Here is a 26,182-nt window from a genome sequence, read left to right on the forward strand (position 1 = left end):
CCAAATTGGCCTCCTGCACCATCATCCCCATCAGCTAATGGGAGCCAGGGATGCAACCAGAGCAAGAAGCCCTTTCCATCTCTGCAGCGGCGTATCCGAACGCTGGGGAAATCGCTGCTGTGCTGACGACGAATCCCATTTTCTCTCTGCACCAGCACAGCAATGCTGCTGCTCTTCTGGGAGAGAGAGAGAGGAAGGGGCTGCCTCCAAATGAGCAAGTCCTTCCCAGCAGCTGGGGGGGGGGGGCAGAGAAGGAAAAACAGCTCCTGCCTAACAGCTCCCTTCCTGCCCTCCTGCCTCCCTTGGGACTCCCCTACCTGTCACAACGCCAGTGTTAATTACAGCGCCGCCACTTAATTACCAGCAGAAGGAGCAGTGATGGGCTGCAGCAGTGGTGTGGGCGCCTCAGAGGGCCTCACCCACCCCCTTTCCCATTTCTATTTAGCGGGTCACCTGCCCTGGGTGGTTCCAGGGCCCTTTGCTACACACCTGATCTTGCCCAGACTCAACTCACCACACGATTTGCAGGGTGGGAAAGGCAGTCTGGCCTTGCTCGCCTCCTTGCTCAGTGCTGGCCTCTTTTCTCCCACCTCCCACCTTCCTTCAATTGTGTTATTAGCATGAATTTATACAGTGCACAGCCCCAGCTCTCCTGCAGTTTAAGAGGCAGGCTAATGGGGATCTGTCTCCTCCAGCAACGGCAGCGCCAGGCAAAAGGGGGTGGAGGGGGAGGAACAGGAATGAAGCTCGTACCCTGCTTTAAACCAAGCAAATGCATTAGGCTCGGTGATATCTACACTGAGAACATAAGAAGAGCCTGCTGAATCAGACCAATGGCCCACAAAGTCCAGTATCTTGCTCTCATGGTGGCCAAACAGATGCCTGTGGGAAACCTGAGAGAAGGATCTGAGCCCTCTCAGCAACTGGCATTCAGAAGCACTGCTGTCTCTGACTGTGGAGGCAGAGCACAGCCATTGTGGCTAGTAGTTATCGATAGCCCTCTCCTCCATGAATTCTTCTGATCCTCAAAGCCATCTAGGCTGGTGGCAATCACTGCCTCCAGTGGGAGGGAGTTCCGTAGTTTAATGAGGCGCCTCGTGAAGAAGCATTTTCTCCCAGAAAAGTAACATGACAGTGGTACCTCTGGATATGAATGGGATCTGTTCCGGAGCCACGTTCGCATCCAGAAGCGAACGCACCCCACGTCTGTGTGCATCTTCGTGACGTCATTTTGACCATCTGTGCATGTGCGAGTGGCGAAACCCAGAAGTAACGTGTTCCGTTACTTCCAGGTCACCATGGAGCGCAACCTGAAAGCGCTCAAGCTCAAACAACTTCAACCCGAGGTATGACTGTACTACCTTTTTGCGGTGCAGATGAGGGAGCCTCACAATGCTTGGACTGGCCCTCAGGCAGAGGCTACTACTTGAGGCAATTAATTCCATACATTAATTATGCACCACCTCACATTGGCTGGCCTGGATTCTTGACGAGGAAAATGCCTCTGCCCCAACTACTCTCCGCAGTGGAGCTGTAGACATTTTGGCTGACCAGCTAGCCCAGCCCACAAGGGTCGTTGTTCCTCCCGCAAAACATTCCGGAGCAGGGGGACCATGGCGGATGTGAGCCAACGGCGTCTTCCGCGGGGAGGAAGCCCTGTGCAAAATGGCTGCATTTGATGGGCTGCCTTGAAGAGGGGAGAGCAATGCTCCTCTGCTGTTCTGGCAGATACCTAACGAGCCCCCTGGGAGCCCAGCGCCTGCTCGGCACATAGCATGGCTTCCTGAATGCACGTTCCATGCGGCCCACCTCCAGCACATCCCTGACGCTTTCAAAGGAGGGCCTGCTCTTCAAAGGAAGCGTCTCCACCACGGAGCGGCCTAAGGGAGGCAGGCCCAGACAGGGGCTTCAAAGCCTATAGCACTCGCCGCCTGTGAGGCTTGGAGGGGCTACATGCAATCACCACAAAGGAGGTCATCACCACAAAGGAGCATGATGTGGACAGGGCCATGCAGGAAGCTGAGCAGCTGTGGCTATTTCCTGGTCTTTCTCGCCTCAGAATGCAAGACTCTCGCAGTTTAATACTCTTTGCAGTTTAATATTTATTTATTTAGTATTTACCGTATTTTTCGCCCTATAGGACGCACCGTCCCATAAGGCGCAACCAGTTTTTAGGGGGGGAAATAAAGGGGGAAAATTATTTTTCCCCCAGGCGCGGGGCTGGGGGAAGCCCGAGCTTCCCCCAACCCCAGCCCCCAAACAGGCAGCTCTCCGCAAGCAGCGGGAGCCCAGCGCCGGCTCCCGCTGCTTGCGGAGAGGTGCGCGAAGCCTGGACACGCTGAGCTCAGCGCACCCAGGCTTCAGCATGCAGGCAACTCTCCGCAAGCAGCGGGAGCCCAGCGACGGGCTCCCGCTGCTTGCGGAAAGGTCCGCGAAGCCTGGAGGGCAAGAGGGGTCGGTGCACACCGACCCCTCTCGCTCTCCAAGCTTCAGCGAAAGCCTGCGTTCACCCCATAGGACGCACACACATTTCCCCTTCATTTTTGGAGGGGGAAAAGTGCGTCCTATAGGGCGAAAAATACGGTATTTATCACATTCCCGACCCACCGTTTTCTGCAAGGAACTCAAGGTGCCATACATGGTTCTCCCTGCTCCTCACTTAATCCCCACCACAATGTTGCAAGCAGGGCTTTTTTTTCAGCCAGAACTCACTGGAAACTCAGTTCTGTCACCTCTCAGTTGGGCACCATTTGCCATTCTAAGAGAACGAGGGAGGTGTTCACGGTGCTGGTGGTTCCTTTTCACCTGTTATCTAAATAAAGCTAATGTGGAAGGTGGTCCAAAATCAGACTCTGCTCTCTCTCTTCCCTACCATCATAGAACCATCCTTATCCTGTGAACCGCCCTGAGGGTATAGAGTGGTATATAAATTCAATAAATTATTATTATTATTATTATTATTATTATTATTATTATTAAACAACAGCAACAGCAGCAACAATATGATGCCCACTCTTTCTGGAGCATTTGTTCCAATTTGTTTGCAGGGACATCAGACGTCTTCCCATGTCCATAATTATCTCCCCCTGCAGCTTTTTTTTAGTGTTTTCCCCTGCCCATTTTCTTCTTCTTAAGTGGATTTGTTCCATCAGGAAGCTTTAATCCCCTTTAATTGTGCAAACCTAAATTCCCATTATGCAGCTGAATCCCTCCTGTAAAACAGCACATGCTTAGCTCTCTGTCTTGTTGAAACCAATGAGATTAAATTTTAAAAAATACTTGATTGGACTGCTATTCATAAAGAAATACAGTTTTTGAGGGTTGCAGCAAGAGATAAAGTTTGGAACACCAAGGGCTATTTTCTTGTCTGCTAGGTGGGCAGAAGAGGATGATGTGGGGCTGGAGCCCCATGTTAGGTTTCCTTCCCCTAAAAAAAAGAGCTGGATGCAAATAGCTATCTCTGCCAAATGATACCTTGCAAAAAGAAGACACTGATGCATTCATTTGTGATCAGGGCCAGCCTTACCGTTGGTAAAAACAAGAAGAAGAAGAAGAAGAAGAAGAAGAAGAAGAAGAAGAAGAAGAAGAAGAAGAAGAAGAGTTTGGATTTGATATCCCGCTTTATCACTACCCGAAGGAGTCTCAAAGTGGCTAACATTCTCCTTTCCCTTTCTCCCCCACAACAAACACTCTGTGAAGTAAGTGGGGCTGAGAGACTTCAAGATGTGTGACTAGCCCAAGGTCACCCAGCAGCTGCATGTGGAGGAGCGGAGATGCGAACGCGGTTCACCAGATTACGAGTCTACTGCTCTTAACCACTACACCACACTGGCTGTGGTAACTTAAGACAGCCAATGCTAGGAGGTCAGGGGGAAGAGCGACCATTTACTGGCCATTCCTCCTGAGCCCCGTTGTTGGTCTCCTCTCCTGGAGGGTGCAGCTATGTGCGCAACGTAGCCTGCCCTACTGTAGCTCCTAAGCTATACAGTGGTAACTCGGGTTACAGATGCTTCAGGTTACATACGCTTCAGGTTACAGACTCCAGAAATAGTACCTCGGGTTAGGAACTTTGCTTCAGGGTGAGAACAGAAATTGTGCAGCGGCGGTGCGGCGGCAGCAAGAGACCCCATTAGCTAAAGTGGTACCTCAGGTTAAGAACAGTTTCAGGTTAAGAATGGACCTCCAGAACAAATTAAGTTCTTAACCAGAGGTACCACTGTATCTGCTGCCTCCTGTACAGTGGAGGAGTCCGTCCCTTTGAGGGTGGCCATGTGTCCTACTATACAATCATTTCCTGGACATCAGACACATTGGACACTGGCTCAGTGTCTTCTATACTACAGTGAGATGTACTGTACTGCATTACTATTTAAATTATAGACATTATTCCTAAATGTGTATCTACGTCACCTGACCTCTGGGTGGCCATGTCGTGGCTGCTTAAGAGGAGGTAGAGAAAGGGAAGTGCTTGCCTCCCCCTTCTACCTCCCAGGAAGCAGCAGCAACACAACCACCCAGAGGTCAAGCGAGGTCAAGCTGCCCCTCCATGCCATCCGCTATTAATCTGTGCACGCAAGTCAACATATGCAAATGTTATGTAAATCTGATTCCCATTATGCCCTTTTTTGCAGAGAATTATTTCCTCTTTTTGGGCCAATGCACAAGTGAGGCATATAGGTGCAATTATGTTTGTTAAGTATGACCATCCAAGTCCCTTCACTAGAGCTGAAATTAATTTTAAAGTGCACAAGTCATTCTAGCTGCCATTAATAATAATTGTATAATCAAGTTTAGGTTGGCCTCCATCAAAAAAGTGCCAATTGGGAGGTTGGAACAACATTAAGATTTTGTTTTACAGTAGTTCCCTAAAATCTACAGGCCAGAATTGTGCTTCAGCACATTCCCCACCAGAGATGTGAATCACCAGGAGGGCCTAAGTAAGAAGGATGATTTTGGTCCGACTTTTAATATCTCTTTCTCAGGTAAGGAGCAATACGGTCAAGAATCTCCTCCTGTTTATGAACGAATGTTGCTAATACATTTAGAGATGGAATGTAACCTGAATGCTGTGATAAATTTCCCTTGGCACGATACAGAGTATCTGATCTGGTTATTATTTATTATTACCGTTTGCTTGTTTGTTTGATAGTATGCTGCAACTGAACTTTCTGAAAACTAATAAAAATTAATTGAAATAAATCAGATTTAACAGCCTGTCCAGTGAGCTTCTGTATGTGGAAAGTGGGGCAGAGAGGCATCATGCCCTTTGTCTCAGGCAGGAAAATGCCCGGGGCCAGCTATGGCCCACACAGATATGGATTGCAATAACCAGAACGAAGAGCAGGCATGGCGAGGGCCTCCGTTCCTATCTTGCTGTCCATGCATGCCTGTTCTGTCCCCCCCCCCCTATCCAGATGTACATGCACACATTTTCTTTTAATGAATCCCAGCCTTCTTTCCACAGCCATATTCACTGACAAAAAGTTGCATGGAGGAATTGGGGGTGGGGGCGGGGAGGGGGGAGGGAACGCACATTTCAAACCCCCAACAAAAGACATTATGTAGATATTTGGACAACAGTCTCCATACATTCCCTCAAAGGCAGCAATGCAGATTTTTTAAGGGGGGGGGGATTGAATTTCCCTATGCAAGTTTGAGAAATTTGTATATGACAATCTGCATAGGAAAATTTTCAATCAACACTGGAAAACCTTCTGAAGCCCTTAAGAGCAATCTAATTTAGCTTGCTTCACTTTACTTGTATTTAGTAAACACAGCTAAAAGCTTTGAGACTGCAAAGTTATCGTATTTCCAGCTGGTATCCATTAATTGTTACCAGTGAACTTATGAACTACCATATTTTTCGCCCCATAGGACGCACCGCCCCATAGGACGCACCTAGATTTTTTTTTGGGGGGAAATAAAGAAAAAAAAATTTATTTCCCCCCCAGGCACGGAGCTGGCGCAGGGGAAGCCCGAGCTTCCCCCGACCCCAGTCCCCAGAACAAGCTGCCGCCCACAAGCCTTGCGCGCCTGGTGGGACCTCCCGTTGGGCGCGCGAGGCTAGCGGATAACTTCCTGAAGCCTGGAGAGCGAGAGGGGCCGGTGCACACCAACGCCTCTCGCTCTCCAGGCTTCAGCGCAAGCCTGCATTCGCTGGCCAGTTTTAGCTCCCTATGTTAGAAACCCTGATCTGCAGTGACTCAGATATTATTATTATTATTATTATTATTATTATTATTATTATTATTATTACAGATGCTTCAGGTTACATACACTTCAGGTTACAGACTCCACTAACCCATAAATATTACCTCGGGTTAAGAACTTTGCTTCAGGATGAGAACAGAAATTGCGTGGCAGCAGTGCAGCAGCAGCAGCAGCAGCAGGAGCTAAAGTGGTGCTTCAGGTTAAGAACAGTTTCAGGTTAAGAACAGACCTCCAGAACGAATTAAGTTCTTAACCTGAGGTACCACTGTAAGAAGAAATAAAGTAGATATCACAGCGGATCTTAAGGGCTAGTGCAGCCTTCACCAACCAGGTGCCCACTAGCTATTTGAAACTCCCATCAGCCCCAGGCAGCCAGCACACCAGGGTCAAATACTTGCTCATGCATGAAGGTTGCCTTGGGCAAGTCAGGCCAATTCATAGGTCTGCAGAGACAAAGAAGAAAAGCCCTGAACTAATATGGCTGTGAGTATCAGGCCTTGACATTTTCATGCATCATTTCTGAAGAACTTTTCATTGATCAGCAAAGTGGAAGACTTCCAGACAATCTTTTTATCATGCAGTAAATGCATCATTCTTATTTAGTTCTGGCAGCCAATATAAATGTTTTTCCTAAGAAAATCTTCCCCCCACCCTCTTTACTGTTACTGAGAGATGCAATGTTGAAAGTCAGGCCTCCTAGTCAGCACTTGTAACATCACAGGTGAATATTTAAGGAATTTATTAAATGCTTATTTTAGTTTTAATATATATTTTCCTGTGTGTTTCAGAGGTTCCACTCTCAGACAACAACAACAGATACTGTGGGATGTGTGTGAAGCTCCAGCAAGGCTCTCCATTACACTAGAGTCTCCTCATCATGGTGATGGCCTGAAAGCAAAGATTTAAACCTCTCCACACAGCTAGCACCACTTCACAGCACTGAGAGGAGAGGTGGCGCATGCCTGCGTGTGGGGTGTGCTATTTATGAGTGAGTGTGTGCTGTGTGCCTGTGCACATGGCTTGCATGGGTAGCCGGTGTGTATGTTATATAGAATAACTTTCTGACAGAATAAACTGACAGTGGAACAGGCTCTCTCGGAAGGTGATGGACTGGAAGTTTGAAAAAAAAAAAGAGGTTGGAAGGTTTCCTGTCAGGGAATCTTTAGTTGTGACTCCTGCACTGCAGAGGACTGGACTAGATGACTCCTTGGGATCCTTCCAACTCCACGATTCAATGATTCTGTGTGTGCCAAGTGTGTCGGGAAAGCTGCCACCAGTAAGGTGCGTGGCTACCATGCAATGTGTGCAAGCTAACTGCTGTGAGATTATGTGGATTATTTCTGAACAGTGATTTTAATATCATTTTATTTCTTTGTTGGACATTATTCTCTCTCCTATTTAATTTTAAGCTTATAAATTAGGTTAGCTTTTTTGTACAGCTTTACACAATGTTGTTAGGTTGGTTGGTTGGCATCTGTCTTGTCTCGGGAGACGACAGAGGAGTGTGCCTTTGGGGGTGAGGGCAAGCGGTTAGAGGGCTGTGCATGGCCTGCTGTGGCTTGTAGGGAGAGACATGTTTTGCTGCAGCTGTTGTATAGATTGATTATATATATGATTTAAAGCTCTTTATTAATTCGTTGGAAAGCGGCATACAAATGATGATGGTGGGGTGAGATTGAGGCGGAGAGAGAGCCTGTTTGATGTGTGCCTGCATACATGTGTGTTGTCTACATGTGTGGAAAGTGGGTGCTGTACATATGAGAGAGAGAGACTGGCAGCATGCAGCTCTCAGAGGGATGAACACAGAGGGCCTTAAATAATAAATAATAATAATAATAATAATAATAATAATAATAATAATAATAGATGCGGGTGGCGCTGTGGTTTAAACCACAGAGGCTAGGACTTGCTGATCAGAAGGGTGGCGGTTCGAATACCTGCGACGGGATGAGCTTCCATTGCTCGGTCCCTGCCAACCTAGTAGTTCAAAAGCACGTCAAAGTGCAAGTAGATAAATAGGTAAACGGCATTTCCGTGCGCTGCTCTGGTTCGCCAGAAGCGGCTTAGTCACGCTGGCCACATGACCCGGAAGCTGTACTCCGGCTCCCTTGGCCAATAAAACGAGATGAGCGCCGCAATCCCAGAGTCAGTCACAACTGGACCTATTGGTCAGGGGTCCCTTTACCTTTACCCCGCCCATCTGGCTGGGTTTCCCCACCCACTCTGGGCAGCTCACAACAGAATAAACGATAATAATAACAATAAAGCGATAAAACATTAGACACTAGAATAATAGAATCATAGAGTTGGAAGAGACCACAAGGGCCATCAAATCCAACCCCCTGCCAAGCAGGAAACACCATCAGAGCACTCCTGACATATGGTTGTCAAGCCTCTGCTTAAAGACCTCCAAAGAAGAAGACTCCACCACACTCCTTGGCAGCAAATTCCACTGTTGAACAGCTCTTACTGTCAGGAAGTTCTTCCTAATGTTTAGGTGGAATCTTCTTTCTTGTAGTTTGGATTCGTTGCTCCGTGTCCGCTTCTCTGGAGCAGCAGAAAACAATCTTTCTCCCTCCTCTATGTGACATCCTTTTATCTATTTGAACATGGCTATCATATCACCCCTTAACCTCCTCTTCTCTAGGCTAAACATGCCCAGCTCCCTTAGCCGTTCCTCATAAGGCATCATTTCCAGGCCTTTGACCAATTTGGTTGCTCTCCTCTGGACACGTTCCAGTTTGTCAGTGTCCTTCTTGAACTGTGGTGCCCAGAACTGGACACAGTAGGGCTGTCTTCAGATGTCTTCTAAAAGTCAGATAGTTGTTTATTTCCTTGCCATCTGATGGGAGGGCATTCCGCAGGGAGGGCACCACTATCAATAAGGCCCTCTGTATGGTTCCTTGTAACCGCACTTCTCACGGTGAGGGAATTGTCAGAAGGCCCTCGGTTCTGGACCTCAGTGTCCGGGCTGAACAATGGGGGTGGAGATGTTCCTTCAGGTACAGTAGGCCAAAGCCATTTAGGGCTTTCAAGGTCAGCACCAATACTTGGAATTGTGGTCGGAAACGTACCGGGAGCCAATGTAGGTCTTTCAGAACCGGTGTTATGTGATCTCTGCAGCTACTCCCAGTCACCTTCAAGACAAAGATAGCTACTCTAGACCTACAGCAATACCCAATCATTATCCAAAATTCCCCCACTGACCCACTCATTAGTTCTAGGCTGTGAACTCTCCTACAGCCCCGACCTCCCTATTTAATAAAGAAAAAGAAGCCGCTACAGCCACGAAAAGTAGAGGCAGAGAAACCTCCTCCCCAATCTGTGCAGTCAACAAACTTCCACGTCCTTTGCCTGAAGCCAGAGCTCCAATTTAAATGTCCTCAAATTGGAGCAGAGCCCTCGGGGGCACGGAGGCTGCTGGAGCAGAGCGGGGCTTTCAGAGAAGTCATGCAAGAGTCAGGGAGGAGGGAGGGTGCTGCTTTGGCAACAGGGCCCTGGGCCATGCCACCGTTCTCAACGGGCTTCCCGGAGAGGAGCTGGGCTGTGATGGAAAACGCTGTGCTCCAATGCCAAGTGAGCCTAATGTAGCCACTTCCAGCTGGTAGGCAAACAGAGCCCTGGCCAACTTGGCATCCTTCAAGCAAGGGTGGGGAGAGGAGGGATATCCAAGCACAAGTACACTGGTCCGCAGACGCTCTTCCAGAGCAGGTGCTCTCCAGAAAGCCTCGCCAAAGCAGGAAAACAGATGGAGGCAAGAGGAGCCGTGTGGAACCAGACCCAAAGGTCCATCTAAGTCCAATGGTGGGACTGGTAGGACAGAAGGCAGGGAGGCCAAAAGTAGGTGGTGCCGGAGACAACTGATTCTAGTTGCCTCCGGCACCACCCTACCACGGAGACGGAGGAGAAGGAAGAAGTTGGCAGGCACTCTCAAACTGGTTGTAACTGAGACAGCAAGCAGGTGGGAGCTAGCTGTGGTTGGTGGGGTGTTCTAATGGGCCAGTCCCCCCTAGATTGGCCAACCAGACACCTCCAGGAAGCCCCAAACAAGGTCTGAAGGCAACATCCTTCTCCTTTTGCTGGTTCACGGCAGCTGGTACTAAGAGGCTTCTGAACCTGGAGGCTGAATACAACCATCAGCAGATCTTCCTCCCTCCACTGAGCTGGCTATTTTACTATATTTCTTCCTTAAAACATTTCTGTCCTGCTCTCCTCATGGCAAAGCCACCACTCAGGGCAGCTTACAACATTTGAGTTGCAGTTTCATTAAAACATACAAACACACCACCACCACCAATATAAAACAAAGCAGCCAAGGAGGCAGTATCAGGACCTGAACATAAAAACCTGATGTGCCACATGCTACAAAGATCTACCAGAATAAAAGTGTCCTTTGTGGACAACAAAAAACTTGGCAGGGAGGGGAGGAGAATTAGACTTCATGAGGCAAGGAGCTCCATAATCTAGGAGCAGCCACTGAGAAGGCCTTTATAGGGCAGTGATGGCGAACCTTTTAGAGACCGAGTGCCCAAACTGCAACCCAAAACCCGCTTCTTTATTGCAAAGCGCCAACACAGCAATTTAACCTGAATACTGAGGTTTTAGTTTAGAAAAAACAACTCATACATCTTTTGTCTTAAAAGAAAAACAAAATAACAGAGCTTTCAATGATACAATGAAACAATCCCAAGCACTTTCACTGATTTAAAATTATTTGGTAAGGAATTCCACACTTTAAGGATTTCATTTTGATTTTCACAAGATCACCGCATTGACAGGAATTCCCTGCTTTTAAACTCCAGCCCGGGGAAGCAAACATTCTCGATATGGTCCTCTGAGCACGTGCAGAGAGGTGCCCCCTTCCATTGTGCCGTCGTTCCCTGAAAAGGCCTTGGGGGCTGCCCCACGTGCTAGCACAGGGTGTCCCATTGCACTTGGCTGTGGTTGAGTTCGGTGAAGAAATACTTCAGCAAGTGGGAGATGACCATGGCGCAGCAGGGCTGGTGGGGTCCAGAGCCTCGGTGCAGGGTGAGGGGCGATGAGGATGGGGCGGAGGCAGCTCTGCTTGGCTATCTGGCACTGGAACCAGCAGTGCCATCCTCCCCTTCCTGGCACCTTCCATTGGCCCTGGCCGGAGGGTGTGTAAAGCCCCAACCTCACATCCCGCTCTGTCTGTGCAGTTTCCTGTGCTGACCTACCACTCACATGGCTCTCCAGCTGCCCAAGTTGAGCTGAGAACTCGACACGCCACCCTTGCCTTCTGCTAGCTCTGTGCTGGGGCAACGGTGCACATGCCCACAGAGAGGGCTCTGAGTGCCCCCTCTGGCACACATGCCGTAGTTTCACCACCACTATTATAGGGCCATCTGAGAACACAAGAAGAGCCCTGGTGGATTCGGCCAAAGGTTTATCTGGTCCAGCATAATCACAGTGGCCAACCGGATGCTTATGGGAAGCTCACAAGCAGAGCCTGAGGACCCACTTGCTATTCCCAGCATCCTGACAGCAAAGCTACAAACACAGCCAGAATGGCCAGTAGTCACAAATTTTTCTAACCCCCTTTAAAGCCAGTAAGAACACAGGAGGCAGCAATATAGAATGGCTCAGTCGCTAGAGCTTGAGGCTCTTACAACAGGGTTGTGGGTTTGAGCCCCACGTTGGACAAAAAGAGGTTGCCCAGAGGAGGTTGGACTAGATGACACTCGTGATCCCTTCCAACTCCACAATTCTAGGAATATATCTTAAATTTGGTAAGGGGTTGAGTGTGGAATCACACATGGTACTCGCCGGGCTTAAGCCGAGATGGGTATGTACATGAAGGCTTTGTTGGCCTCCCTTGAGTCTGGTGTCCAGTTTGCACGACACCTTCCCCGCTCTCCTTGCACCTACATGGTAACAAATAATTTCTAAACACAGCTCTCCTGCAATGCATGAAAATCTTCCAAGTGTGGAGAGGGGCACACCCTCTTTTTTTTTTTTTTTTTAACCCTCAGCCCCCCATCAGTCATAGATTTTTCCATGTGTTGCACATGGAAGCTCATTTGAGGAGTATTATAAAAAAGATAATAAGTCTGGGCGGGTACATTAAAAGGCAATATTAAATTTAGGAAATGCGTAACTAAATATTAAATACGGATGATTGGCAGAGAAGCTGAAGGAATTCCAAAAGAGAAAATTTGTGATAAACTGTGATGTGGTATTATATGTATATTTGTATTGAAAATCAATAAAAATTATTTTTTTTTTAAAAAAAGGAAGGACTGCAGAGGACTTTTTACTCACTGTGGCTGAATGCAAGCGGACTCTGCCATGGGACAGGCAGCCCAGTTTTATCATAGATCTCCCATCTGATAGAGGGTTCTACTTGCATTCAAGCAAACTCAAGGAAAGCCCCAAACAGACCTTCCTCACTCAATACAGGGGAGGTTAGCGTTGATAGATATCCAATGAAGCTGAATGCTGGAAGATTCAGGGCACATAAAGGAAAGTCCTTCACACAGCGCAGAGCTAAACCATGGAATTCACCCCCATAAGAGTCAGTGATGGCCACAAACTTAGATGGCTTTAAAAGAGGATTGGGCAGATACATGTAGGAGAAGGCTATCGATGGCTATGAGCCACGATGGCTTTGTTTAACCTCCGCTGTTGGAGGCACTGTGCCTGTGAATATCAGTCGCTGGGAATCGCAGGAGGGCAGAGTGCCGTTGTACTCATGTCCGGCCTGCAGGCTTCCCACAGGCATCAGGTTGGCCACTGTGAGAAGAGGATGCTGGAAGAGATGGGCCTGATCCAGCAGGCTTGTCTTGTGTCCTTATGATGCAAGTGCTGACCTTATTCAAGGCAAGGCTCTCCACGGGTGCTACAAAAGAACAGGGCTCTCATGTTGCTTCTGCAACGATTAGCCTTAGGCAGAGTCTTCTATATGGAGCAGCAGCTCAGTCTCAAATCTGTTCTTTCTGCCTTTACTGAAAAGTGCCTCTTTATTTTAAGGGACCCGGTCCATTCCAAAAATCAGTTACTCCAATGGAACAGAGTCAAAAGACTCAGGATACACACCCATCCTGGTTCTTTTACCACAACAGCATGCAGAATAAAGGCAAATGAAGAAGAGGAGGAGGGTATCAATGAGATGACAACAGCATGTTTTAAAGCAAGGATGGAGAAGCAGGTCTGAGGGACTCTCAATTCCCATCAGCCATGTTTTATTTATTTTTACATTTCTACCCCAACGTTCCTCTAAGGAGCTCAAGGTGGCATACACACTTCTCCACCACCACCGTGGTATCTTCACAACAGTCCTGTGAGGTAGGTTAGGCTAAGAGATCATGACCGGCCTGCGATCACAGCTAGTGAGCTTCATGGCTGAGTGAGAATTTGAACCCTGGTCTCCTAGGTCATAGTCCAGCACCACTACGCCACACTGGCTCTCATAGTGAGCATGGACAACGGTCAGCGATGATGCAAGTTCTACAACATTTGAAGCTACATGCCTACCCCGCTTGTTTTAAAAGCTTCGTGGAAGCAAAACATTTACACACAAATGTACATGCATGCATAACTGCACATCATAATTTCACAGGTTCAGCCCCAAGATGCTCCCTAGGAGAGATTGTGATGCAATAGCTGGGACTGGCCAGGACACCCAGTGGAGGCCTACACAGCAATCCTGTCATTAAACAGAAACACACCCATAAGTGGATCATTATCCTCCAAGGCTCACAGCAGGCAACAACTACTATTAACCCTCACAATAACCTTCAGTTGTAGGCTGCCGAAATGAGAGATGGAAAACTTGAAACAGAGAGGCTTGCCCAAGGCCACCAAACCCAGGTGCCTCCTGTCCGACAACTTCTGTCCTTTGAAAATCCACTCCCAGGCTTTCTTCATCCTTGCAGTCTTCTCCCCAGCCTTGGTCTCTACAGATGTTGTTGGGTACCAACTCCCATCATGCCAGCGGTCAGGGATGAGAGGATGCGCACAACATCTGGGGACCCAAGGCTGGAGAAAGGTGCTTCAAAAGAATCCTCGTAACCGTATTTCAAAATCCAAGTAAAGAAATCCCTTCATGCTGCATACAGAGGATCAGTTCAATGCCCCTTCAGAAAATATTTATTCCGAGGAGGAAATGTGGATTTCTTTTATGTGCAATCCAGAAATCTCTAGCGTGGAGTTTAGTCACCCTGCCAATAGAAGACGGCTGGAAAAGAGAAAGGGGCGATCAATGCTTGTTGTGTGTTCAAGATGCCCCTGTTGCAAGCAGGGATATCTCAGAGGTCCAGGAAAGACACACCCTAGAGGCCAAGATCCATAGATGCAACCGTGCCTGGAGCAAGTCTAGGTCTGCAGCAAGAACCCTTGAGAGAAGGGGAGAGAAATCTTGCTGGGGCTGGCTGTGCTCAAAGGAAGAGCCAGACCCAGTGTCCGAGTTGGTCCTCCTCATATGGGCCAGAGGTGATCATGGAGAAAGTATCCACAACATGACTCTGCAGCTAAGCAGTCCAGATGGAATGAGGAAAACCTCAGTGCCTCTTTCCAACAATTTCCCTCTCCCCACCCCTGCTGAATCCTAGCCCTCCTCTTTCCAAAGGCAGGAGCAAAATGGTTAAAAATGTCAGCTAAAATCACACAGCTTAAAAAAACAACAAACCAAACACCAAAAACAATCAAAGCAAAAAATAAACAATGAAGCCCTGCTGCTGATTGTGCTGATTTTGCCCAGCGACCAAAACCCAGCTGAGAGAAAAAAGAATTCTAACTGCACTTGCATAAGCTGCTCAGCCACAGGCTCAGAGGTGTCTCTGGGGAAGGGAGTGCCACAGAAGCATCTAAAACAGGAGAACACAACCTGTCCACTGTAGCCAGACAGAGTCAATTTGTACTATATCCACACGCACACAAAGGCAAAGAGTTGCTGTTTCTTTTATCGGCTTCAAGATCTGCAACCAGCTGTCAAGCTGGAAAGGAAATCCCCATGGCACAAAATGCAGACCACCACCCACGCAAGCCCTCACAAAACCCACCCAATCCATCAACTCTGGGGATGCCACATCCACCAAGGCAATGCCAGAAATGACCAGCAACTGGCACCTCTGTTGCCAGGACTCAGGCAGAGCCTGTAGGGAGGAAGGTCCATGCAGGAGGGATGCCTAGAGGAGAGGCAGAGAGAGAGCGAGAGAGCTATGCTGCTCTAGCCAGAATTCTTCCACACAAAAGCACCGGGTTTTTTTTGCGCAATTTGCACCTGCCCGCATGCCTACAAAGGACGCCAGCCAGCCAGAGCCCACTCGGAAACAACAAGGCGGCATCTGCCGGCACTTACCCCCAATTTCCTGCTCTTCATTTTCACGTATCCCTGTTTAACAATGTCGTTGAAATTCGTAGCCATGGCTCAGCTGCTGCCCAGCCAGGATCCACCTCCGCGCAGCCGAGAGGAGGAGGAGGAGGAGGCTCTTCCCGGTGGGGCTGGCTCGCCTCCCCCGCAGCAGCGGTGACAAATCTCTTCCTTCCCCTCCACTCTTCCTCCGCTGCTGCTGCTGCCACTGCCACTGCTGTTCACCTGTTTTCAGACTTTGGCTGCCACTCCGGCCCTCTCCCCTCCCTTCCTCTCCAGCATTGTTCTAGTCGGGAGCTCCTCTCCGGCTGCTGAAAAATAAAAATGACAGATAGATTAGAGATTGTGACATCTTTCTCTTGCTCTGCTTCCCCCCTCCCTCTTTCCTGTCCTCTCCCCTCCTCCCCCCTCCCCACCTCGGCTAAACCATTCAGGAGAATCCAAGGTGGCTTGTGCAGTCAATTGAGAGAAAAAAATTGGAACGGTCCAGCTTTTAACCCACGAGATACTTTGATCCTAAATTCACAAAGGAGATGCTTGCACTGTGCTTGGGAATCAGGCAAGAATGCATTTTCTGAGAGAGAGAGAGAGAGAGAGAGAGAGAGAGAGAGAGGGAGAGAGAAGGAGAAGTCTATAATTTCAAAAGGTGCAATTAAAAGGGATTCTTCTACTTGTTTTGAGTTTTTAATTCTGCCTGACCAGACGGGCCTTTGAATGTGAATTGGGAAGCAGGTTCCAGCAGAATGCTGCTGTCTTCTGTAGCCACATTCACACAAGACAGCTGCTTCTTAGGGGCAAACCTATTTTGCTTGCTACACTGCTGCTTTCTACTCTCCTGGGACCCAGGTCTCCCATGCCAGGTTGCCAACAGCAATCTGAAGCAGAGACGCTGCTCAGTTGTCACCTGCCTGAGCTGTCAGTTGGGGTGAAGTCCTCCCAAGTGCCCCCTCCCCTGCCCCAAATTATACCATTAAAAAAATCCCACAATTCCAGATGCTGTTAGACTACAACTCCTATCCTTCCTTATGATTGGTCTTGCTGGTCCAGGCTAATGGTGGGTGTTAGAGTCTAGCAACACCTGGGGGGCCACAGGTTCCCCATCCCTGGTATGGGCTAGACCCAATTTGAAGCAGATTATAAGCAGGACATTAGAAGGCTTTACAATTGAAAGTTGAAACTCCCACTACTTTTACCAGGCCCATCAACTAAATCCCAGGATGCTCATGTGCTCGAATCCTACTTGCAGGTTTCCCCTAATGGGCATCTGGTCAGGCACTGTGAGAAAGAATACTGGACTAAATGGGCCTTTCATCTGATCCTGCAGGGCTTTTTTACGTCTCCAGTTTTGCTGCACACCTTCTCTTCTGACCAGCAAACTCCAGCAAAAGCTTTGCACTTTGTTGCTGCTCTTTGTTTCCTTACCGCTCAACCTACAGCTGAGTCGGCAGCTAAGCCTTAGGCAGGAAATGCACAGGACTCGTCGGCTTGCTGAGTCAGCCTTCCCATTTCATGGACAGGCATATCGCACAGACACGTTAGGATTCCCGTCTGATAAGCAACGGAAACATTGCTGGCCACTCAGAAAGGTGGGGCTCTGAGGTCATACACAAACACACAGAGAGACCACAATGACCACCCCGAATTGCTAAGCCCCAGGATGTCGCGCTGGGTGCTGGAATTTTATTGCTGGCTCCAGTACAGACACAGTCCTGGACGCCAAGGATGTGTGGGCAGATCTGTGCGGATTGTGCTTGATGTTGGATTTATTTCCTGGCCTGAGCCCACCCACCCCCAGCTCAGAGCAAGCAGCACTGCTGTTTCTTGTTTGTCCTAACAGTGAACCTACAAGGCAGCAGTGGCTAACCTGGAGCCTTCTAGATGCTGTTGGACTCTGAACTCCCATCAGCCCTGGACAGCAGGGCCAGCGACTAAGAACTGTAATTCAGCAACATTCAGAGTGGCTCCCTGGCTGATTTGGGTTTGTTTTTTAAGAATGCAAATTTACACCAGGAGGCAGCAAGGACCTTAGGGCTCCACCAGAAGGAGCTGAGATGCCTCCGCTTCCTCTCTAGGCCTGCTGACCCTTTCAAGGATCTGCAAGGGCCTTCTTGCCAATCTCATCTCAGCCATGAAACAGTCACTGAGTGGCCTTAGGCAAACCACTCCTGAAATATTGCCATTTGTGAGCAGAAGACAGCATAAATGCGAAACAACAAGGTTTATTCTATGGATAACAACCATCTCCGCAGTGGCTGCACAGAATCCCCACCCAGTTTGCACAGTCGCTTCATTCCACCCTCCGGGAACCCTTGAAATCACACCTCCTTATTGCAAACGGAAGGGAAAAGCAGGCCACCTTATCCTACTAATTATTTAAAGAACTTTTACCCCACTCTTTAGCCACTTCTACAGTGACTTACAGTTCAATAAAACATGAAGTTTCCTGTACTCAGGCTTATATTCCAAAGAGACACATCACAGAAGGAAAATGGACTAGGAGGGAGGAGGAAATGTGCAAGCTCAGACACCAGTTCTGAGTTACAAGTTCATTTAGCAGGATGGAAACAGTTCAAAGAGAAGAGGAAACAAAACCTGCAGGTGTTTCAACTGCATCAATGGACTGTTGGCCCTGCACCCTTCCACTGCAACAGCCTGATAAAAATATACCAAGATGGAAGGGGAAAGAAACAGAGAGGATGTTTGCAAAATCATTTGGCAATTCCTTTAGCATCACTTTAAGCAAACGGCAGGAACTCTCAGACTTTAGCATGACAAGGGCATGTAACAGAATATATCATGGGTTTCCCATTGTTTCTGGGGTGCACATTTGGCAAAAGCAGAAACCGCCCTGGGCACCAGCACAAAATGGAGACTGTGGAGGCCTCCCAAGTCACAAAGACAAAAGCTTGCTCATGGAATTGAGTAAAACTATCCACAAACTATCCACAAAAAGGCAAAACAGTTTAGACAACGCCCCCCCCCAAAAAAACAGGCAGCATGCCACCTCCTGAGAAACCAATACCCCCCTCCCCTGCAAACAAACAAGAAAACAGGCAAAATTCACCTGGCTATGTTCAGGCACACTGTTAAAATACATTTAATTGTCTTAATGATAAAACTTACAAATGAGAGCAAGCAACACTTAGCAAAGAGGAAAACAAACTTACTGGGAGGTAGGTCTTATTTTTACATTTCTGTAATAACAATGTAAATGGCAATATTTTCTATTTAATTTATTCATTGTACTATAGAGGGGTTTTTTTGTATTTTGCTTGTTTTGCTTTGCTATGTTGTTTCATATATTATTTCCTTTCCTTATATTTACTCTCCATTTTTGAAAATATATTTTTATAATTAACAAAACCAACCAAATAATAACAACAAGGCAGTACCACTCCTTCCATATGGGAAGAATTTACTGCCTAACCCTAACCCTCACCCCCACCCCCCTGCAGCTTACCAGGCAGGGTCTGTTTCAAAGGGTTTAGGCTTAGAGGGAGGATGGAACGAAAGGGACAAGAACACCACTCTGCTCTTCCAGTTCTGGGCAGTCATAACCATAAAGCGTGCTTCTTGTGGGAAGGGAGCTCTAAATGCATGGAAGTGTTTTGCAACGTCCAGACAACATTGTTGGCATCAAAATGCCAGCCTGTATCTCCCACCTGCTTAATCCCAACAAATCCTTTCTGGGGGGAAACAAACAAACACCTGTTGCAAATTTGCCCGCTTGCAACATCTCAGTCTCCTTTGCAAATCCAAGCCCAATCTGGAAGCACCCAAATATTCTTAGCCATCTCAGGCCATTAAGAGGGAACAAGGTAGTGTCAGGGCCTCCTTCCAGCCACATGGGGGTTCCCGTTGCGAGGGCAGGGATGGTGGTTTCCATGCCAGCGCCACCCTATTCCCTCTCCACCCTTGTTGACAGCATTCTTTTCCATCTCAGAGGACCCAGGTCCCTAATGTGGAATACAGTGGTACCTCGGGTTACATACGCTTTAGGTTACAGACTCCATTTATTAAGGATGCTGAGAATTGTGAGGAGACTCCCCTCCCCCTCCCAGGGCTACAATTCCCAAAGTTCTTTTTAAGAGGGATTGGTTGTTAAACCACTTTTTAAAAGAAGAAAAGGAAATTAAAACATTTCCACACTTCCCTGAAGGTGATTCTCACTAGCCACTGGCAACCAAATGAGGGGCTCCTTATAAATGGGCAATAACTCTTTATAGAAAGAAAACAAACAGGACAGATTAATTTAACAAAAGAAGAGGAGGAGAAGAAACAGCATTAGGGGGAGTTTGTCTGGTGTCAAGAGTGAAGTTGCAAGCACCGCAGGTGCCTCTGACAGTCACACAGCAAGATTGCACACCTATTTGACAAGAGCACCAAGAACATTAGCGGAGGGGAGGAGGGGAGTTTGCTCCTGGCTCTGATTTGTTAGCAAAATTCTCTGCCAATGGAGGAGGGGTGAGGAAATGGAAGGGAAGAATTTCGTTATACCCCTGCACGCAGACAAGGTTGATGCAGGCTCCTAGCTCGTAATTTGCTGCCCCTCGTTCAAAACTCAAAAGGTGCAAATACAGCCTGACTTATAATGAGAATCAGTGTGGTGTAGTGGTTAGAGTGACAGATTAGGATCTGGGAGACCAGGGATTAAATCCCCACTTGGCCATGGAGCTCCCTGGGTGACCCTGGGCCAGTCGCTGCCTCTCAACCTCACCTACCTCACAAGGTTGTTGTGGGGATTGAATAGGAGGGGCAGAACCATGGACACCACCTTGAGCTCCTTGGTGAGAAAGGTGGGCTATAAATGCGATAGATAGATGACAGATAGATAGATAGTTTGCCAGCCCAAAATATGTTTGGACCCAAATCATAGGTCAAGAGACCACTTCCATCAGTTCCTGCAATAACACCGCAAACCCTAATTGTGGGTGTGGCTCTGTGGTGCAGAGCAACATCCTGCTCCTTAATTCCAACCATGTACATAGGAGCTGGAACCCAGCAGGTACTACAGTACACAGAAGCAGCTGGGTGTCTACACCAAAGGTGCAGTAGCAGCACAGAGATGGCAGGATGTGAGAAATGCGGAGCAGGGGCAGTGTGATCGTGGAGATACAGGCAAGGCGAAAAGGGAAGAGATGGCAGAGAGGAACAAGAAGGTCCCAATGCTCACTGTCCGGGCTGAACTCTAAAGAAATCTGACTCCAAGATGACTCCTATGCTAGTTGTTGCTGGTGCCTAGAACTTAATTTTCCCCAGCAGCCAGGTTGTTCTCTTTTAAAAGTGGCAATCAATTTGGGTAGCTATGGGGTGGGACCCAGGGAGATAGATAAAATGGGGGGCTCTTGTCAAGCGGAAAGGAGTGCTCTTCCATCACTCTCATCCAGTTTTCCCCCAAACAGTGCCATTCCAGATTTTATAGACTACAACTCCCATCAGCCCTGCCAGTGCAAAGGCTACTCCAGCTCTCTTTCCAGTCAATCCCCCCCTGACTGGAATCCCTCAGGCTCCCGTGGAATGGTTCATATTTGTGCAATGACTTTTCCTGCCTGGTTTCTGCAAGTATGCACACAGCAATGTTAATGTCATAATGTGTTTTCTCCTTCCAGCGTTTGTCTGGGTGGTCTTGTGAGCTGGATCCTAGACTCATTAAATCACGCTTAGCAGAACCATATGCAGAGAAAGTGGAGTGCAAGCGCTTGTCAGAATCAGCCCTTCACCCATTCATTGATCCACCATAATGGTCACCAGGTTACCTGAAAGACTGCCTGTCACTGTACAGTATACCTGTAAGATCACTTGGATGAGAGAGCCAGTGTGGTGTAGTGGTTAAAGTGTCAGACTGGGACATGGGAGAGAGATGGGTTCAAATCCCCACTTGGCCACTAAGTGGGTGTAATCTTGGGACCAGTTACTGTCTCACAGCCTAACCTACCTCACAGGCAAAACAAAAAAAAATCCTTCCAGTAGCACCTGAAAGACCAACTAAGTCAGTTCTTGGTATGAGCTTTCGTGTGCATGCACACTTCTTCAGATACCAAGAACTGACTTAGTTGGTCTTTAAGGTGCTACTGGAAGGAATTTTTTTTGTTTTGACTATGGCAGACCAACACGGCTACCTATCTGTAACTGGAACTACCTCACAGGGTTGTTGTGGGGATTAAATGAGGAGGGGGGGAAACCATGTATGCAACCTTAAGCCCTTTGGGATATAAATGCAATCAATTGATAAAATAAAATATTCATAGCACAACATCCTACAAATTATCATAGGGCAATGCCTCAAAAAGGGGCATTTTCTGACACTGGCCTCCCCCAAACCAACTTGCACTGATCCAAAAGTGAGCAGGAAAGCAATGAGGTCAGAGCTCCTGATTTCATTGTTCGGCTCCAGAGAGGAGGAATGCTGGAAAGGCATCTCTTGCAAGAGCCACGGCAGCCGTCCAAAACAGCAGTGTCTAGTAGTGAGCAGCCAGGGCCCCACACAGCGTTCGGGAAACTAAGGACACTTGTGGTTGGAAACTCGCCCTCTAAAGAAAAAAAAAAGGGATTTGCCTTGCCAGATGGAATGCCTGCAGAGAGCCAAATCACCAGGCCCAGAAACGAAAAGTCGTCCAGGCGTTGGAGGGGCTGTGCGGGGTGGCGTGAGGAGCCTTATTCAGTCAGAACATCCCTAGTTGGAGGATTCAGGACAGAGAAAACGAAGGCCTTTGTCACGCGCACAGACACACACACGCACAATGGAATCTGCTACGGCCAACTTTGACAGCTGTAAAGAAGGATTAGACAATTTCAGAGAGGATAAGACTATATCAGTGACTGGACAGAGTTGTGATGGATGTGTGCTACTTCCCCTGTCAGAGGCAGTATGTCCGGTTACTGGGAATCACAAACAGAAGAACACTGTTGCACTCAGGCCCTGCTCGTGGGCTTCCCAGTGGGAGTTGTTGTTGAGACTGTTATTATTTATTCATTTATTACCCTCCGCCCTTCAACCTAAGATCCCAGGGCAGGTTACAGCATTAAAAACCAATCTAAACAACTGACTAATCTAAACTACCATAAAAACAAGGTGGGTCCTAAAAACACACGCCTCAAGTGTCAAAAGGTGCATCTGTAAAGAGGCGCATCTTCAGCATTCTCTGGAAGCTGTACAATGAAGGCACCAGATGCACCTCTGTGGGGAGTTCCTCAGCTTTAGGGACCACCACAGAGAAGGCCCTCTCCCCCTGGACCACTGCCCCCCAAGGGCAGAGGAACTACCAAGAGCACCCCATCTGCCAATCTCAGCCCCTTAGAGGGCCTGTAGGGAAGGTGGTGGTCTTTCAGTTATTTGGGGCCTGAGTCCTTTAGGACTTTAAACACCAACCATGTTGGGCCACTGTGAGAGCAAGATGCTGGAGCGGCTGGGACTTCAGCCTGAGCCAACAGCCAGGATCTTCTTCTTTTCCATTTATATCTCATATTTGTCCTGAAATCACTCCACAGGCAAGATACCCCCCCCCCCGTCAGTCAGAAGCAGGATACTAATAAGACTAAACTGTCTTACAAGGTTGTTGGGATTCACAGACACAGGATACGGGAAGCCCTTTGAACTCTCCAAGCAAACAGAAACTGAGCAGAAAAAGCAAACCCTTCTTTGCGCATCTGGATTTTGGAGGGGATGTTCGCTGTGATCTTTCACAGGCAACTCCGCAGGAGGTACTAGAGAAGGGGGCCCCATGGACTCCTGCTTTGGGGGCATTGTAGGGAATTAAAAAGGCAGCGGCTCACAAACTGATGTACCTGCTTTGGGGAACCCCAAGTCATTTGCCCACGCTGGTGGGCCCCCCTATGGTTCTGGAGCAATGGCAGCCACCCAAGGGTGCTGCATGAGAATGAAAGGCCCGAGACAAAGGCTTGAACATGAATATCAAGTGCAGCAACTAGAAGGAGGTAGAAAGGCAGACTCCCAGTAGTTCGACCAAGCACAGCCAATCCAGAGGGCTGAAACTACCTGCCAATCACAGGGGATGATGTTTGCCTTTTAATAGCAAACTTCAGGGCTGAATGCAGACAGAACTGTAGCCAAAATAGGGCTACTGAGAACCAAGAGGTTGTATCAACATGCTCTGGGGATGCCCCAAGATTTGCATGCATTAAATAAAATTTAAAATATCCCTTCAGGAAACAAACCTAAAGAGGCCATAAAACAGGCCAGTGAGGATACTGTATGCTCAGAGGAAACAGATCGCTGAGTGCAGGAACTGAAAGCTGGGGTGGGGGTGGGGGGATAATGTAATGGAGCATCTTGGAAAAGGGCACAGCTGGCTGGCTGGCTGGCAGAAGACTGAAAACACTGAAGAAGGTTGGACTAGATGGCTCTTGAAGTCCCTCCCAACTCCACAATTCTATGAATCTATAAGAACTCAAGTCTCTCCTAAGTAGATCACTAGATCAAATCCCAGCCTCAGAAGCACGAAGCTTCCCCTCACAAATCCCAGAGACTCCAGCCAAGGGCTCCCTTGGAGAAACCCGCTGCCTCTCAGTTCCAGCAGATGACCTTGAATTGATGCATTCTGAGAACAAACTCAGGCTCCCTCCATCCCGCTGCTTCACCCTCCCCACGCTGCTCTGATCTTCTCTGAACCAAAGTCTCTTTAGGAGTCAGAGAGCAATTCCACACACCCTGCCTGAAAACAATCACCTCTCCGCCCCCTTGTGTGATTTTCTATGCCGCCTCCATCAACACACCAAAGGCGTCAGCCCAGCTGGAGCCTCTTTTTGTACAATGAGTTGCAGAGTCTCCAAGTTAAATAATTCATGCGGCGATAATCGTACAAAAACTAACAGATTCACTCCAAAGCCAAACACTCCTCTCTTTGCCTGCAGACTCCAGGACAAAATACACAGACACAACACACACACACAAATATCAGGCCTCCCTCTAAGCCTGTATCCAGAGATGTCTGTCCTAAGTTGACCTCAGGGTCATGGCTGGGATTCTCGGGTCTCCCTTAAAACTACATCCCCCGCAAGAGGTTGGTCTGATGCAAAAATCCAGCTTTGGAACACGTTTTGTGTACAGTTCTGTAATCTGATGCTGTGTCGGGAACAGCGCAAAATTAATTAGGAAGGAACAGGAGTTATACAAAGTGTCAGGTGTACCTTCTAAGGGTCACCTTCTCCTCGGGCTAGACCAAGATTTATTTATATAATCTATATCTATATACTATATGCTCTGCTTCTCCAGCCGAAGGAACCATTGTGCTCCCACTTCCATGTCTTATCATATGCTGAACAGGCATAACAATGGTCTATTAAATAAATAATCTGGAATACCATTTTCTTTTTTATTTTAGGACTTTACATTAACTTCACACTATCGTGCTCCATGTTAGCTAAAACTACCTGCTCCCCGATTCTTAGGCTGCTTTGCTTATATATAAATTGGAAACTCAGGTCACTTACAAGTGCATGTAAGACATAAGCCCTGTTGGATCAGACACATGGCTGGCAGTCATGTAATAGTAAACCAAGCTATGGTTTACAGGGGCAGCCCGAGACATTTGCCACTAGAGACAATCACCTCACCAAACCTCATGGGTAGACTAGCCCTGAATGTGCTGAGCATGAAAGTTCTTGAGGAGGAGACTGTGGATGCTTTCCTCCTGCCCCTTACTGCTTCTGCTGCACTAAGGTGAGCTAAACCCATGGTTTGGCTTAGCATGCCCTCTGAACTCAGCTCGTGGTTTGTCTGCCTACAGTCAAAACTGTTGAGCTGTAACCAAGGTTTGTTCTTGAGTTTACACCTCATGGAGTTTGTCTGGAGGAAACAAACCATGAGCCTGGGTTCAAGTGACACACTAAGCCAAACCATAGCTCTTAGCAGCAGCAGAGCTGGGGGAGGCGCACAGTGGTTGCAATCTCTTTTCCATGGACCCTCATTTTCTTGCATTTGGAAACCACCTCCAAAATGTCCTCCTGGCCTAGCATCCTGCTACTAGCGTCCAACCAGTTCTCTGTGCAATCCCTCCTGCTGTTTACCTGTACACCACACAAACACACCCTGTGCAGCAGTCTTTGATCTTTGAGTTCATCATCACTAGTAGCTACTGATAGCCCCATCCTCCATAAATATGTCCATTCAGGTGGGCCACCAGCTGAAGCTGATGGAAGGCACTCAGCACCACCAAGACCACCTAAGCCTCAAGTGACAGCAAAGGATCCAGGAGTTTCCCCAAGCTCTGTATCCGCTCCTTCAGAGGAAGTGTAGCCCCATCAACAGCAGGCAACCTCCCAGCCATCCAGTCTAGGGAACCGCCCACTAACAGTGTCTCAGTCTTATCTGGATTGAGATTCAGTTTATTGGCTCTTATCCAGTCCATTACTGAGGCAAGAAAACAAACTCCAAAACTCTGGGTGACCCCACTCATTGGTTTCTTGTAGATGTTAAACAGCATGGAGAATAAAAAACGAACCCTGAGGAACCACCCCACTGGCTCAGCCAGTTGTTCCCTCCCTGCTAGTGTTTACCAGCCAAGAGGAGCAGCAGTCCAGAGCACCAGCATTAATCTCAACGACCATCACTTACGTTTGTGGCCATAACCCATGTGATTAAAAAAGGTACCCAGAAGTTGAAGCAGCATCTCTCTTGCTCCA

General features: G+C 48.0%; 1 protein-coding gene across 4 annotated transcripts in view; it reads right to left on the reverse strand.

Annotated features, from left to right (window-relative positions):
- Nucleotides 1-26,182, reverse strand: part of DOK4 (docking protein 4) — a 56,795-nt gene that overhangs the window by 22,556 nt on the left and 8,057 nt on the right. For all 4 annotated transcript variants that reach the window (XM_083751508.1, XM_083751506.1, XM_083751505.1 and 1 more), the window contains exon 2: nucleotides 15,530-15,852. In XM_083751508.1, the coding sequence (XP_083607634.1) occupies nucleotides 15,530-15,595 (66 nt within the window). In that variant the 5' untranslated portion in view covers nucleotides 15,596-15,852. The remainder of the gene's footprint in view (nucleotides 1-15,529; nucleotides 15,853-26,182) is intronic.

Source organism: Podarcis gaigeae, assembly GCF_964106915.1.
Source record: "Podarcis gaigeae genome assembly, chromosome: 8".
Taxonomy (NCBI): Eukaryota; Metazoa; Chordata; class Lepidosauria; order Squamata; family Lacertidae; genus Podarcis; species Podarcis gaigeae.